Genomic DNA, 16,412 nt, shown 5'->3' with positions numbered 1-16,412 from the left:
AAGTTTTGCGTAACTCATGCGCAACCTTAACTTTACGCAAACGCTACGAAAAAGTTGTGAATACCAAATAGTTACGCAAAAAATAGTTTGCGTAAGTTTTTCATAACTTTTGCTCAGCTACGCAAGAGTTACGGAAAAGTTGTGAATAAGCACCCAGGGCTTTAACTTTTATTTAACATTCAAAGTTTCAAACTGAAATTATTAAAATATGATCAATGATTTAAAAAATCTAAAATTTGTGATGAAATATTGCGCAGAAAATTTTTTTTTCTATGAAATGTTTTTGCAACAACTCGTTGTGTAATTTTTAGATCCAAAAAACTGACCTAACAAGATGCATACAAAGGCTTGAAACATGCAATTGCAGAATTCTTTGCATACTCACTTTTCTTTCGTTGAAGGTTCAACAGATGCTGGAGTATTTTTAACTTTTATTTTTGAAATGAGTTCTGTTTTAAAAATTTCACCATGGCGATAGTTTACGATTTCCCTTTCCATATTTTTTCTTTTTGTTCACTGCGATTCTTATGCTGTTCTTCTTCTTTCTTTTTGTTCACTGCGATTCTTCTGTTGTTCTTCTATATTCTTGAGCCAACAAACTCGCAAAAAGCGCTGTCCAACCGGATTTTAAAAAGTCGACGCTTTTACTATCCACACACATTCCAAAAAAGTTATTTACGTACCAATTTTTTATTGTGTTTGTCAAACTTAAAGCATGTAGTTAGACTATAACATTTAAATTTGACAAACGCAATAAAAATTGGTACGTAAAAAGTAGTCATTGGTACGTAAATTTGCTCTTCCTTGGAGTAAGTTCTTTCCATTTTTCTCTTTTTTTTTCAAGCGCTTCAAACACTTAATTACACGACAGAAATGTATGCAGATCAGCATATAAATTAAGGCACAACTCTTATTTTGTGCACCTAAAGCATCAGATGCCATGCGGACAGTGTCAATACCATGTTCGTATTGCAAAGCTTGTGACAACCTAGATGAGCTATTCTTTTTGTAATCATTTTCATTCTATGTATAGATATGGATATTGTTTATGTTTAGAGATCCACTGCTGTTTTTTTCTGCAACATAAAAGTTGTAAATAAAAAGTTATCGAGTATTGGTTTGAACTTGTGCTAATACTAGTATCTAGATGATGATTTTGCTCCATTGCTAAAAATAATAATGTAAAAATTTGTAAATTAAAAAAAAAAAAAAATTTAAACCAAAATAATTTTATGATTTTAAAAAATCAGCATCTAAAAGACCGGAATAACATATACAGCTGAACGCTTAGCAAAAAAGAAAAATCATGATGTGAGAGCGATGAGCAAAGTAAGACTTTTAATAGTTCAAAGATAACGAAATTCAATCATTCACAGCCTACTTATCTGCTTATATGATTTCAATTCTTATTACATTTGGTTAACATTTGCAAAAAAAAAAGAACAAACAAAAAAAGGAGCCAATAACAGCCTAAGGGGACGTCCATAAATTACGTACGCAGTAAAACTAATGCTTTTGGTCCCCCCCTCCCCCCTTGTACGCACTTGTATGCTTTTAACCACCCCCTCCCCCTCTGCGTACGTACGCGTTATTTATTAAAAAAGTATGACCTCCCCACCCACCCACCCAAAAAAAAAAAGTTTTCAAAACATTAAATACAAAAAAGATCAACATTTTTAGTTAGAGATTTTTCTGTACTTAACTAAAAAATGGGCAGTTATTAACGAAAGGAAAGAAAAATGATTTAGAAAGGATTCGTGTTGCGAGTATTTTTAATTTAGCTATTTATATTTCCACAAATGGTATCTTAAATAAATTGAAAATGTTATGGAAAACAGGCATGAACTCTGCTTCTAATCTTTCATTAGTAATCTTCTCACTGACTTCTTCACTTTCACTTAAATCACTCTCCATATCAATCTTTATCTTTTGTTTGTTGTGTGCTTTCTTGTGCCGTTTCATTGCTGCCTTGCTCGGCCAGTATTTATTGCATTTGTCGCAAATTCCGTTTAAAAGCTTTTTTTCCAATGAAGGACAATACAGATCAAATGGTATAATTTTGTACTTTAAGCCTTCTGTAGGTATGTCTTGTAGCAAAAGTCTATGCGTCAGAGGTGCAAAGTTTGAATGGTTTGATACGTTTTTAAAATATCGAGATGGTTCCATCGCTTTGTAACCATTCTCGCAGTACTCGTAGATGGCCGGAAATGGAATGAAACGTTGGGGGATGGTATTCAGCCAATTTGTTTCAAACGATGAACAACATAACTTGTCCTGGCATTTCACAATTTGTAGACAATAACGCGATTGCTGGCAATGTTTCTCTACCCAAACAGGATCAGGATTCGGCGGTTTATATGCTTTTCCAACTGGTACTGCCCGGCAATTAACATGGTAACCGTCGATGAAGGTTTTCTCCCAAACTTGGGATAAAACGTCAGCCGCTTTTTGGAAATTTTCTACCTCCAGTTCTTGGTTGATTGTCTTCCCAGAAGAATCAAGGTGATTGCCAAAATAATCATGGGGAAGAACTATTCCAGCCAAATCACGAGAAAGAGGTGCCATTCTTCTTTAAATGGGGTTGAAGGCTGAAAGCCCAGCTGCATTCACACCATGAAGCAAGACATCTAAATCCAGCAAGCGGAAGAGATCAACAGCAGTTGCTAACGTTTTAGGGAAGCGTGGTGCTTCATCTTGAGCTCCATCAGTCTCCATTAACATAATTGGTTTACGTCTAACCAACTTGGTTTCAAAAAGCTCCCTAACATCAAAAGCATGTGTAAAAGCATTCGATGTATCGTGTTTCCCACTTCGTATGCGTATGAAAGTGTCTCCACTGTAGGATACATTTCCATTATTGTTAACTTCGCATATGCCATACACCGATGGGATTAACTTGTGCTGTGGGCCAACGACAAAGTCATGATCCATAAGTTTGACCTTGTATTCCATATGCATCAGCAACGGCGCTTGAAGGCTTGCAGCAGTAAGACCCAACGGTACCCTGGCTTTATCATCATTGGACATGAAAAGCACAGCTTTTGGTCCAAACAATTTGCAAACTTCAAACATGTCATCAATAAAAGATTTGGCAAACATTCTATCATCATTTCTTTTTCGCAGTGAATTTTCTGGACGTAGTAGCTTCACTGGAACTGTGTTGACATGCTTTTTTCCTTCAGAAGTGTTTTCACGTCGTGGTAAAAGACGAAGGTACAAACCACTTCTACTCAAGTTGAAGCCTATTTTCGTCAGCTCTTTCTGAAGATCATCCAAAGTGGAGACACTGCGAAGACATTCTGTTCTTCGACGCTCGTCAGCTGCTGATGAACTTTGCACAACCTTTATGATTGTTGATAAAAGTTCTGGTTGATCAATTTCGAGCCGTGGTCGTCCAGGATGGTTTTGCATAAACTGTTTCAAAGCACTTGATACTTCAGGGTTGTTTTGACAAACTGTTTCGATGCCCTCTTTAAGTTTTTGTCTCCGTTTTCTTTGTGGTGCCGATTCACGAATCAATCTGAAAACAAAATATTACACAAATCTTTGATTCCGTTATAAAACTTTCTATACTTAAGGTTACCTGGATTCTGCGAACTTTGTAAATACTCAATTAGAAATTCTTATTGACAATTTGAAAAACAAAATTTTGAAAGTTGCTGCCTGCTTAAAAGTTTGGTTTTTATGGCCAAGACGTCTTTCTATACTTCTAAGCTCTATTCGATATATCTCTTAACATTTACCAGTCCAAGTTTGTTTTTTCTCTTCTTATGCTTTCTTTCACATTGTCTAATTGTTTCCTCGTTACAGTAGACAAACCAGAATCGCGTAAGATTATCAAGGATGAAAGCTGTGATTCAAGATCTGAGATTTTCTTCCGACTTTTAACTTGCGCCGGATTTGCTCTTTCCTTCTCGCTTGATGTTAAATCTAAATTAGGAAATACCCAAAAATAAACTATTATAAATTCTTGACAGTTATAGAGATTGGATGTAGAGAAATTGGTCAAGATCTCCAGTTATGATGAATAAAACTATGCGATTGCAATCTAGTCGTACAAGGTAGTTTAATTACCAATTCGGTTGAATTCAATGTATAGAAAATCACGAGAGAAAAAGTTTGTAAATTATCACAAAAAATGGCTTACTAAGTTCAATCCTTTCAGGTTCTGTCGTAGTTGCGTTCGGAAAACTTTGTATTTTATTTGACGAAGACGGCACTGGATGGATATCTTTTTTCTTTTTGCTAGGCGGTGATAAAGCATTTCCCCAGAATGACATGATTGATCCTTTTGACTTTGTTGCTTTCACTTTTAATTCGTTTACTTTTTTTCATACAAAGACTGATCATATTTTACTATTTTCCACAATTCCTGTGCGTGCTGATACTGCTTTTGTTTTTCAAGTGTTGAATATGCTTTCTTATATAACTCAAGGAGTTGAAGATACTTTTTCTCGTTCCCAACAAATTCGTTCGACATCTTGGAAATAAGCAGTTTTTTTTTGTTGCAACGTATTCAGTTATTTGAATGGAAAGATAAAAGTTTTTGTTTATTTGGAAATAAACGATTTAATCATAAGATTCAGTGTCGTTAAAGCGAAGAACGTAAAAAAAATAACTTGACTCAAATTAATTGCAATCACATTTCGCAATGAAAGGTGTTGGTTTCTATTAGCATTAAAATTGCTGTTTTTAAAAATAATTGTTTTTTATAATAAGAAAAAATACATAAAAACTTTAACAATAATTTGAAGTAGTACATTGTTAATAAAAAGTTAATAATAAAATATTAATTTAAAATAATAAAAAATTAACTTGTTGTAACGTTTTAATTGAAAAGATAAAAACCAGGTTGCGTATTAAAAAAAAAAGATTTTTTACATTCGAAAAGTTCATTGCTTTTTGTACAGATCAAGTTTTAAAAATATCTCCAGAGAAAGATAGTCAAACCGCGTACGTACTCGCTGTCTTGAAACCCCCCCTCCCCTTGTACGCATTTGTACGTTTTTTGGTAACCCCCCCTCCCCCCATACCTGCGTACGTACTTTATGGATGCCCCCTAAATCTCTCACTTAAACCAGTTATTCAGTTGCTTTAAGGGGAAATCGAACAATGCAACTGTGAGGCTAAAAAGACACTTTTTTTTAGAAGGCTACTTTTTTTTTTTAAAGGTTACTTATTAACCTTTTTTCCAACAGCTGTGAAAGTTTGATCAATGTTGGCCGTTTTGTATTGCACTATTACAAAAGCGCTTTCCATTGGCTTATTAAGAAATATTGCATCTTTTTGTTTCAGTAACTTTGCTTTTTGATTCAGAAACTCGATTTCACTTGAAAAAGTATTCTCTTTCTTTTTGAAGGACTAAAATCATTATAAAGCGATCGTATTTAATTGAGTGATAACTATCGATGTAGTGAATATGCCAAGGGAACTGACTTTTTTTGTGACACCTCAAATAGTTCGATTGTCGTAATCTTAAATATTCTCTTAAAAGTATCAGCAGTTTTAAGTGCAATTATTCTAAATCTATAAAGTGGGATCCGTTTAGCCCCTGAAAACCGAACTGTGGTATCTGCATCAAGGTTAATGGAAACAAAAGCTTAGCAACTCTTGCGTGTTTACAAACATTTTTGATCATCAAAGGACGTTTTTGATCATTAAAAGACATTGACACTGTTAATATCTCCTTCCCAATCTAAAATTTTTAATGATGCAGTTTATAAAGCGTCTCCTGAAAAATTTCTTGAAAAAAAAAAGCAATAAGAAATTATTTTTGAACAAAACAAGGTATCACGAGGTAAAATTATTTACATGAAAATAATTTACTCAAAAATAAGGTAGGTTAAAAGATACACCAGAAAATTTTGATGTAGATTACAAATACTTGAATTAATATGATATAAAAATATCAGATTTATCAGTTTGATTATAAGGCCCACAAAAACGGGGATCAGAAAGGTTTCGGTTAAAGATATTTGCTATTATCTTGCCAAAATCCTTAAAAGTAAAACCAAATGTCAATACATGGGAGTTTGACCTCTTATCATAAAACCAAAAGTTAATACAAGGAAGTTTAACCTCTTATCATCAAATCCAAACAATACAAATATAATACAAAAAGATATACCTTTAAAAGTTCAGCAACATAAAAAATCAACTATTTACATTCTTTTAATGGAGAATTTATTCTTTTATTAGAGAAAAGTTAATGGGGAGGCGAGGCCACTCTATATGGTTGTTCTGTTCACTAATTTCTTAACGCGTCTGAAATCCTAACGTTATTTATCGGATGCATATTATAAGTTAAAATACAATGTTTATAAAAAGTTACATACATGACACATATATGTATGATTTGCAGCTTCACTTAAATATATGAAGAAAGTTCTTTAATAAATTTTAGTACAGTTCTAATAGTAAATTCAACATAGTTAAATAATTAAGGAGGTAGACTATACACTTTTTCATAAACTTGGGTTTTTAATCTGACGCAAGTTTTAAAAAATATAAAAACACTCTATCCATTATTTTTGAACTCATTTGTACAACTTGAGGTAATCTAATGGAAATGTGTAATTCAACAACAACATATAAGCGTGAAGATTTATTTATATTTCTATGATAAAACAGCTGAACATAAACGAAGATATTAATATGCTAATTTTATATTTATATATACAGTATGTATATAAATATAAATTTATATATTTATATATACAGGGTGTATCAGCTATTTGAGATGACATCGTGTAACGTCATCATGTCTTCATGTTACATTAATTTTTTTTATTTTTTGCAGATAATTAAAAATGACAGATAATAAACTAACACAAGAAATGAAAAGACATGCTTTAGTTGTAGCATAAAAGGCAGAGCATAGCGATTTACAAATCGCACAATTTCTTAAAGTCGCCCGATCTTTTATCTTTAAAGTTCGCAAGGAGTTAAAAGAAAATGATGGTGATTGTAATCAAGCTGCTAAACGTAAAAAGCACGAGCAACGGTCAGATACGACTAGAACACCTGAATTCATTCATCAAGTTCAGAATATTGTTGACGAGAGCCCCTAAAAGTTAATGAGGTCCATCGCAAAAGACCTGGGTGTTTCAGAAGCCACAATTCGAAGGACTGTTCATGAAAATCTTCGCTACAAGTCTTATGTGATGAGGAGAGACCAATTTATGTCCGAGACCACCAAAGCGAATCGTTTGATAAGGTCCAAGAGGTTGTTAAACAAACTGAAACATCCTGCTGAGAAAGGCATGATTTGGTTTTTTTCAGATGAGAAAAAATTTGATCAAGATCAAAAAGTAAACAGAAGAGATGATAGATGGCTTTGTAACAACCCTTGCAAAATTCCAACAATCATGCACACAAAATTTCCTGCAACTGTTATGGTTTTGGGGGTTGTTAGCAACGAAGGACATGTGATGCCAACACACATCTTTCCGCAAGGACTAAGAGTCACTTCTACTGCTTAGATTGAAGTCTTGGGTATTTTTGTTAAGCCTTGGATCGATAGAGTAAGAAATGGAAGACCCTACATTTTTCAACAAGACTCTGCACCAGCACATAAGGCTCAAAACATTCAGGAATGGCGGACCATTTTTATGATCACATCACTACAAACTTGTGGCCTCTAAACTCTCCAAACTTGAATCCGTTAGATTATTATGTGTGGGGCGTCGTTGAGAGAGATGTTAATAAACATCCCCACAACACCAAAGATTCTCTGAAAGAATCCATTGCCCGAGTAATGGACAACATAGAGGGCCATCTCAAGCGCGTTTGCAGTCGGTTTAGGTCTCGAATCGAAGCTGTTATTGAAGCTGTTATTAAAGGGGGATTTCATTGAATGAGACAATAGTTTATCTTATACTATTTATATAATTGATATTGATAAATATTTTCTGTTTGACTTTTTTTCATTTATAAAAAATTTGAAATATGTTCTTAAATACCTGACGCACCCTGCATATTTAAATTTAATATATATATATATATATATATATATATATATATATATATATATATATATATATATATATATATATATATATATATATATATATATATATATATATATATATATATATATATATATATATATATATATATAAACACTGTACATGTAAAATATTTAAATTTAATATATATATATATATATAAACACTGTACATGTAAAATATTTACATTTGATTAAGAGGTTTAAACACTCGTGTCCAATTTGAAAACCAATGAGCACTTTTAGATCTTTAGATAACAACTTCATTCTTTATTTACCTAAAAAGTTACAAATAAAAAAGCTTCTTACTTCAAAATATAATTTGTTTAAAGATAAAATTGTTTTAAAATATAACAGCAATAAACAATATTTTCTTCCAATGTTAAATACTGTTGTTGTTAAGATTGCTAATTTTTGTAACCTGCAATCAGATTCTTTAAAAATCTGTACAATTTTAATTTAAATGACTCAGATAATAGAGGCATTATACGTTAAGTGACAGATTACTCAACAGAATTTTCTTTTAACTTTGACTTACGTGAACTTTTCAAACTCTTTTTATGCATAGTTTTCTAGGGAATGGTTAGCTGAATAAAAAATAAAAAATACTAAAAAGTACCAGAGCATATAATATGACACATGTATATTCATACAATAGAATGCTTATATATACATATATATGCATAAGCGTTAAAATGCTGACATATATGTAAATGCATCTACATTAGAATGTTGAACTACATTGAATCTACATTAGAATATTGAATAAAGGGAAATGATAAGTTATTTATTGAGATTTTGTTATATCGAAAATATAAAAGAAACTAGAGCAAAAAAAATTGATGAATAAATGAAAAATAATTACTTGGATGTAGACTTGAAACTTGTAAATTTGAAACTTTACTGTTCAGATAATACATTACTTACTTGCTGAGTCGCAGAGAAGTGCAGTTGAGTTTTTGTTCTGATAACCTGGTGGAGAAGAGTTCTTATTGGGTGATGAATTAGAAACTGCTCGATCTGCAAAAGTTGGATTAGTTTTTAAATTTAAAAGCAGCAATTACAGAAGATTTTTTTTGTCTTGCCAACTTAAAAAAAAACAGAAAATTTACTTTTTCTAATACAATTTTGTGAAAACAGTACTCCAATCACACCAAAAATTACTCCAACGACAATCGCCACAAAAAACAATATTATAACACCACGATGTTTAATGTGATCTGAAAATGATATTTCAGACTCAGCCTTTAATGGTAGCCCTGTGGCTTGAATCTGATGCTCTTTAAGACACACTGAAAATATCATTAAATAATTTTCTTTTTAGAAAACATTTTCATAAAAGTTGTCTAAGTTTTGAATAAAAATATTTGCTGAAAAAGTCATTGATGAAATTATGAATGATGAAAAATTCATTAATAAACAATTAACATATTTAGGTGACTATATAAGGTTAAAAAAGAGTTTAAACTTGAATCTGTTCAAACACTCTGACTTACAGTTAACTCTACTTCGTTTTGCATTACACTCTTTATCTTCAAGTGGACATAAAATTACGGAAAACTGCATATGTCTTGACTGATTTAAACCAACTATATTATTTAAACTTTCTTGTGTGCCATCAGAAGTTGCTTGGAAAGAAAGAACGAAATGAATGAATTAATATATAATATATAATTGATAAAAGAAAGAAATTTAAAGGAATTTAACAATTAGTATAACTTTAATGACAAAAAATAAAAAAAACTAAAAAAAAAACAAATGAAAATGAATTTTTTCAACTGCAGTTCAATCGGTAACTTTTTTATAAATAATAACTTAAGTAAATTAGCAAAAGTAAAAATCAACTTACTGAAAAAATAGAAAGTTTCAGCAGCAGTTTTTTGTTTAAAAGTATATTTATAGTAATCTATGTACATTTTTTGAAGCTGGACATTCCATTCTGGAACGCATGAATGAAGTAACTCAGCATTTCTACCATCTCGATTTAAATATACTGTGTAATTCACAGTCATATAAATGTTGTAGTGGAATTTTACTTGCATATGGTCAATAGGATATGTGTTAAGATATTGATTACCACAGAGCAAAGTAATTTCATCAAACCACTGTGCATAAAAAACACTTGAATCTTTACCACATTTTTCAATGTTAAAACTGAAACAACATGAATGATGTTAAAGCTAAAAAGCTTGATAATATGAACTAAACAAGTATGTTTAGTTAGGTAATTACAGTTAAAATTGCAGAGTAATAACAAGATGCAATAAAAACTTTAAAGAACTCAAAAAAAATTTGTTGAACCTTGTTGATGTTCAAGCAACATTAGTGAATTTACAAAAATCAATAAAATAATTTGAATAACTCACAGATCTAACCTTGCAACAAAATTTAAATGAAAACATCGAAATTCGTAGATTTTTTAAAATAAAAACCATTTTTCTTCACTTAAAATAAATATGAAAATTTAATGACCACACTTTGATTTTAAGTTATTGGTCATAGATTACTGTTACTTCAATATTTCTAAATCAGATTGTGATTTGATTCCATTATTACTTTGTGTAAAAAATTCTAATTTGAAGTAATTAATGGACATTAATATTCTTAACAAAAAAAACAAAATAAATATTGTAACAAAATAAATATTGAAACAGTAAATTTATATTTTTGGATTATCTGACTGGTGTCTTTACTATTTTTTAATATATGACATTTTTGGGCATTTGGTTAAAACATATTGCTGTTTTTTTTTTCTATTCAACTTTTTCTTCCCTCTTAGAAAACCTATTGCAGCCTTTTAGCTTAAATGTTAAATTGAATTTAAGAAGTTGTCAAACTTGTGCAATATTCAAACTTGTGCAATATCTACTTATTGTAGCTTTGTAGCAGACAATACTATAAAGACATGTTAGTAAGTATCTTAGCTTTGTGGCAAATGATCTCAACAAAACTTTATCTGTATAATTTTGAATGCATTTTTAAGCAAGTGATCTTCATTACCAAATTGTTGTCATCATTGTTAGGAGTGTTGTTAACTTGTAGCTGACTTTTCCCACCAGATTACCTTCATAAATTTAACAATAACATTTAACAGGGTACACAGCAGCTTGAATAGATCTTCTAGAGCAAAAATGAAGTATGTCTTGTAATTATCCCCTAAGTGTCCCATTTTTATCCCAAAGGGAAATTACAGGATTCATAAAACCAATAATAACTTCCAAACTAGAAGCTCTAGGTCCAAATTTTGGAAACTGTCAGATCTATTGCTAAGAAACATTTATAGAAAAAAATTACAACCAAATATTTACTCGCTTCTGAAATAATTGAAGGCTTGTTGATTTTGTTCCATAATTACCCTGCTTGACCATATGTAGAAATATGCATACATACATACATACATACATACATACATACATACATACATACATACATACATACATACATACATACATACATACATACATACATACATAAATATATACATTTATATAAAATAAGGAGATTATAACTTATGGTGAAAGCCATTCCTTATCAAATAATTCAATTCATGTCATTCAAAAATTAAATTTTTTTTATATTTAGATATTCATAATAGGGAATCTCATTGGGTCTCATTCGGGTACCAAACCTGTTCGCTTGTAGATTTGTTAAATACCCAGAAAAACCCGTTAAATAGCCTAATAACTCAAAACAATGATCAAATAGGTTACTTAGCAAATTATTAAGTACCCATTTAAGTATTGAATTTTTTAATACCTGAAAAACCTAAACTTGTTCAGTTTTGGCTTTATCACCATTCGGGTCCCAAAAATTAGTAAAAGTTTTTTTAAAATTTCAAAAACCACAAAAATTGCTAAAAGTCACTAAAATTTGCTACAAGTTATTGCTTAGGGTAATTTTAGCATCTTTGGAAGAGTCTGTGAAATATATAAAAAACTTAAAAACAATATTAAATTAAACTTATTTAGCTGGGAGTTAGTTAAAGAAGTATTTAATTAAAAGAGTCCATAGTTAATTAAACAAGATGAGTAAATGAAAGAGGTTAAATGATGCGAAAAAATCGAGTTTTAGTACGAAAAGTTAACTTTCTAAACACATTAGTTGCCTTTATCATCATAGAAATAAAACACTGGTAAATAAAGCATTTTCACCTTTGAATTTTTACCTAACACTGATTACAAAATAAACATTTAAAACTTGAAGATGTACTGTTTGTTTTCATGAGTTTCTTAGCATGAAATAAATTGAAAGAAACCTAAACCAATGTTAAAAAATCATTTTTGACAAATTCTTTGTCTTCTTCAATATCATACATGTCCATAATGTTAATTGTATCAACAGATGCCATCATCAGGCTCCTCATTTGGAATTGATGAAGAGTTTTTGGTTTCTGAGCAGAACTTGAGCAGCATTTTTCTCTCAAACTGAGAGTAGTTGCTTTTGATGAAAAGCAGTTTTTCAGCCTTCAGATGATCCATGTGATTACTTCCCTTCATGACTGTTAGGCTGGCAGCGCTAAACAAGCGGTATGAGGGTGCTGAACTTGCAGGAATGCTCAGGATAGCAAAGGCAGCTTTGGAAAAAATTGGATAGACACTCCATTTTAACATCCAGAACTGCATTTGCTTTCCCATCCAAGCAGAAATTGCCACAACATCTTTTCATAGGTTAAAAGTACTCCTTTCAATCCAGTCGGGCTCTTTTTCTGCTTCTTTGGCTGGATAAAGCTCAAAGATAAACTTTCAAATTGGGAGAATCGAAGGCTATTGTCAATAGGGAATGATTCAATCTCAGAATTTTTTTTTCCCACTTTTGCCAAAAAAACTTGACAAGAACTCTTTTAGTTGACTGAATTTAATTCCTTTGAACTTGGATTTCAAGAACTTGGCATATATTGGTCTGAAAAATACAAAAGAGAAATAAAAGTCTGATTTTTATGGGCTAATAGTCAGACTTATTCATACTTTAACCAATTTTTACTGATTTTGTGTCCAAATATTTACAACTATTTGCACTTTTGGAACTATTTGCAACTAATCCCAATTACTCATAATTCTCTTAATTATTCGCAACTTCAGATTGCATTACTTCAGATCATTTGTAGCACTTATATCAGCAACTTTAGATGTAACTTTTGACAATTGGCACATCTAATGGTGGATTGGGAACTTGTACAAAAGTAGACTACAGCTAGCTTCATTGCAACTTTTGATTAATAATATTTTTAAATGGTTTTTCACTCACATTTGCAACAAGGGTCCAACCAGGTAGACAACTTGTCTAGAACTCTTTGCAACTCTAAGCAATTCTTGAACACAATTAGCACCCTGTGTAAAAATTACAGGCAATAAACAAAGAAATAAAACTAATTGGCAATGCATTACCTGGTTTTTTTGCTTCTCTTTCATAGGGAGTCAGGTCATCTGAATCTGAAGATAGTGTTGGTTTTTCATCCTCACTCTCATCTTCATTTTCAGTATAAACATTGCCTAGACATTATGATGACAGAGCACTTGACTGGCTTGTAAACATTTTCAAAATGTTTTGCTCTTTTACGCTCGCCCAATTTTAATTTCAAAATTTTAAAATTACAATCTTCCTAGCATCTTTTCAAGAAATGGAAAAGGAAACATTTCTGAAAACACCCCATGATGCTTTTAGATCTCTTTTGCTGATTTTGGTTTGGACTTTTACATTTAACTTTTTGTAACAACCAATCAGAGTCAAGCATTTCAAACAAAGGGTGAGATACAGTAATTTTGCCAACTGGATTGTGTGAATAGCATGAGGAGATCTATTAAATTTTAACTGCCAAAAGGCTAAGTGAAAATACTATTATTGCAATTATTACAGTTATATTCCACTTGTTTTTTAAATTCGGTGTAAATCAATCGACAATTGGTCGTCAGTTAAAAAAAATGAATGTTAAATATAGAAAACGTGAAAAGACTCCAAAATACACTATAGAACAACAAATAAAGGCAAAGAAAAGAAGCAGGAAACTAGTTAACCAACTCTATAACACAAAATCGCTTCTAGTCATCGATGACGAAAAATACTTTTGTTTTGCAGGGGACAACATGCCTGGAAATTCTGGATACTACACAAACAACAAAAAGACATCCCCAGAAAGTGTTCGTTTTATAGGAAAAGAGAAATTTCCAAAAAAATTATTAATGTGGATAGCCATATCTGACCGTGGTATGTCCGAGCCATTGTTTCGCACTTCCAAGGCTGTAGCGATCAATTCATCAATCTATATTAATGAATGTTTAGAAAACGACTACTTCCATTTATTCACAAGTATCATGGAGACTTTAACTATTTATTTTGGCCAGATTTAGCAAGTTCTCATTATTCTAAAGATTCTTTAAATTGGATGGACCAATATGTCTATTACGTTGATAAAGAATCCAATCCCACAAATGTGCCTCAAGCATGACCAATTAAAAATTTTTGGGGACATTTGGCACAGAAGGTTTACGAGGGAGATCGGCAAGCTTCAACAGAGCAAGTTTTGATTGATCGCATTAAACTAAAACTACAAGAAATTGATTTAAACTTTTTACAGTCGCATATGAAAGGCGTCAGAGCAAAATTGAGATCAATTGCAGATGGTGGTGTTTTTTCATATAAAAAATAATATATTTTTACTAAAAGATAAATGCTTTATTTAAAAAAAGTATAATAGTAGTTTTTTTTTATTTATAAATAAGTTATTGACGCTTTTATTTTGTCCGATAACTTCCGTATCACCCGTTATATGTTTCAACTTCAATTACTTTAAAATTAGTGTTGTTGTATTTACTTATTGTTATTAAATCATCATCATCATCATCATCATCATCATCATCATCATCATCATCATCATCATCATCATCATCATCATCATCATCATCATCATCATCATCATCATCATCATCATCATCATCATCATCATCATCATCATCATCATCATCATCATCATCATCATCATCATCATCATCATCATCATCATCATCATCATCATCATCATCATCATCATCATCATCATCATCATCATCATCATCATCATCATCATCATCATCATCATCATCATCATCATCATCATCATCATCATCATCATCATCATCATCATCATCATCATCATCATCATCATCATCATCATCATCATCATCATCATCATCATCATCATCATCATCATCATCATCATCATCATCATCATCATCATCATCATCATCATCATCATCATCATCATCATCATCATCATCATCATCATCATCATCATCATCATCATCATCATCATCATCATCATCATCATCATCATCATCATCATCATCATCATCATCATCATCATCATCATCATCATCATCATCATCATCATTAACTTTATTATTTTAAAATTATTAACTTGCTCCTGTTAATCTGTTTGACTAAAAAACTGTAGAATAACTTAAATAATAAAAAATATAATTTCTTCCAGCACCAAAAAGCTGGAAATTCATCAGATTGAATCTGAATATAAATCAAATTTTCTTTTACAAAGCTTGTGTTTTAATCAAAACACATTTTTAATTGAAAAACAAAAAACATTTCAAGAAAAACAGCAATTTGATACCTGTCTATTGAGTAATCCTCTAACAAAACTATGAGTTTTCAAAGTTTCAAAGTAACAAAATAGACCAGAATTGATCTATATATAGACTGCTAGATAATTACCCAAATTTCTTGATCTCTAAGAGCTGCATATTAGAATTTTTAGGACCATCAGTTTTTAAAAAGGCTGATTTGAATCAAAACATTTAGGGTTTAAATAAATTGAACTTTTTTTTGTTTTTTAATTTGATATGAAAGAATATAATAGTAACAAAGTGGATATTGATGACACATTAGCTATTCTGGTGCCACAAGATGTACATTACCCATTCCATAAACATACACTTATATAAACACAATTAAATTTTTAACAATTATACATACATACATACATACATACATACATACATACATACATACATACATACATACATACATACATACATACATACATACATACATACATACATACATACATACATACATACATACATACATACATACATACATACATACATACATACATACATACATACATACATACATACATACATACATACATACATACATACATACATACATACATACATACATACATACATACATACATAGGTTTAAGTAGGTTGCTGCAAAATCAAACTTACATTGGATTGTTTGGGTCCCATAGTATGCTTGATAACATTAATCCATTATGTAAACCAAATAACAATGACCCCAAAGTATATACTTTAAACCAAAAAAAGATCATTTCTGTCTTGAACTACGAATTTTTTATTAAGTTCATAAATTACTAAATAAGATATATATATATATATATATATATATATATATA

General features: G+C 30.9%; 2 protein-coding genes and 1 pseudogene across 5 annotated transcripts in view; all 3 read right to left on the bottom strand.

Moving 5' to 3' along the window:
* LOC149884966 (uncharacterized) overlaps nucleotides 1-16,412 on the bottom strand; it is a 748,071-nt gene that overhangs the window by 531,307 nt on the left and 200,352 nt on the right. The gene's annotated exons all lie outside the window — the stretch shown is intronic.
* Nucleotides 297-16,373, bottom strand: LOC145186538 (uncharacterized). 3 transcript variants are annotated; one of them, XR_016454968.1, is made up of 8 exons: nucleotides 16,225-16,373; nucleotides 9,855-10,159; nucleotides 9,502-9,633; nucleotides 9,118-9,297; nucleotides 8,933-9,025; nucleotides 8,544-8,592; nucleotides 8,194-8,283; nucleotides 297-1,167 (listed from the first exon to the last, which is right to left on the bottom strand). XR_016454968.1 is itself a non-coding variant. In XM_090095864.1 (7 exons), the coding sequence occupies exons 1-6, from the start codon at nucleotides 16,326-16,328 to the stop codon at nucleotides 8,564-8,566; spliced, it is 843 nt and encodes a 280-aa protein (XP_089951990.1). In that variant the 5' UTR covers nucleotides 16,329-16,373; the 3' UTR covers nucleotides 8,134-8,283; nucleotides 8,544-8,563. The 3 variants fall into 3 exon arrangements, 2 of the variants coding, with proteins under 2 accessions (XP_089951990.1, XP_089951991.1); XM_090095864.1 differs by lacking the exon at nucleotides 297-1,167 and having other exon boundaries at nucleotides 8,134-8,283; XM_090095865.1 differs by lacking the exons at nucleotides 297-1,167; nucleotides 9,118-9,297 and having other exon boundaries at nucleotides 8,134-8,283.
* LOC149884985 (uncharacterized) lies at nucleotides 1,731-4,609 on the bottom strand (annotated as a pseudogene). The gene is made up of 3 exons (XR_016454969.1): nucleotides 4,148-4,609; nucleotides 3,744-3,930; nucleotides 1,731-3,520 (listed from the first exon to the last, which is right to left on the bottom strand). The product of XR_016454969.1 is annotated as an uncharacterized LOC149884985 (transcript).

The sequence above is a fragment of the Hydra viridissima genome, unplaced genomic scaffold, assembly GCF_058129835.1.
Source record: "Hydra viridissima isolate aposymbiotic clone 2 unplaced genomic scaffold, HvirCarnegie_v1 scaffold_8, whole genome shotgun sequence".
Taxonomy (NCBI): Eukaryota; Metazoa; Cnidaria; class Hydrozoa; order Anthoathecata; family Hydridae; genus Hydra; species Hydra viridissima.
The sequence above is the reverse complement of the archived record's forward strand: the minus strand, read 5'-3'. Positions and strand labels throughout refer to the sequence as shown.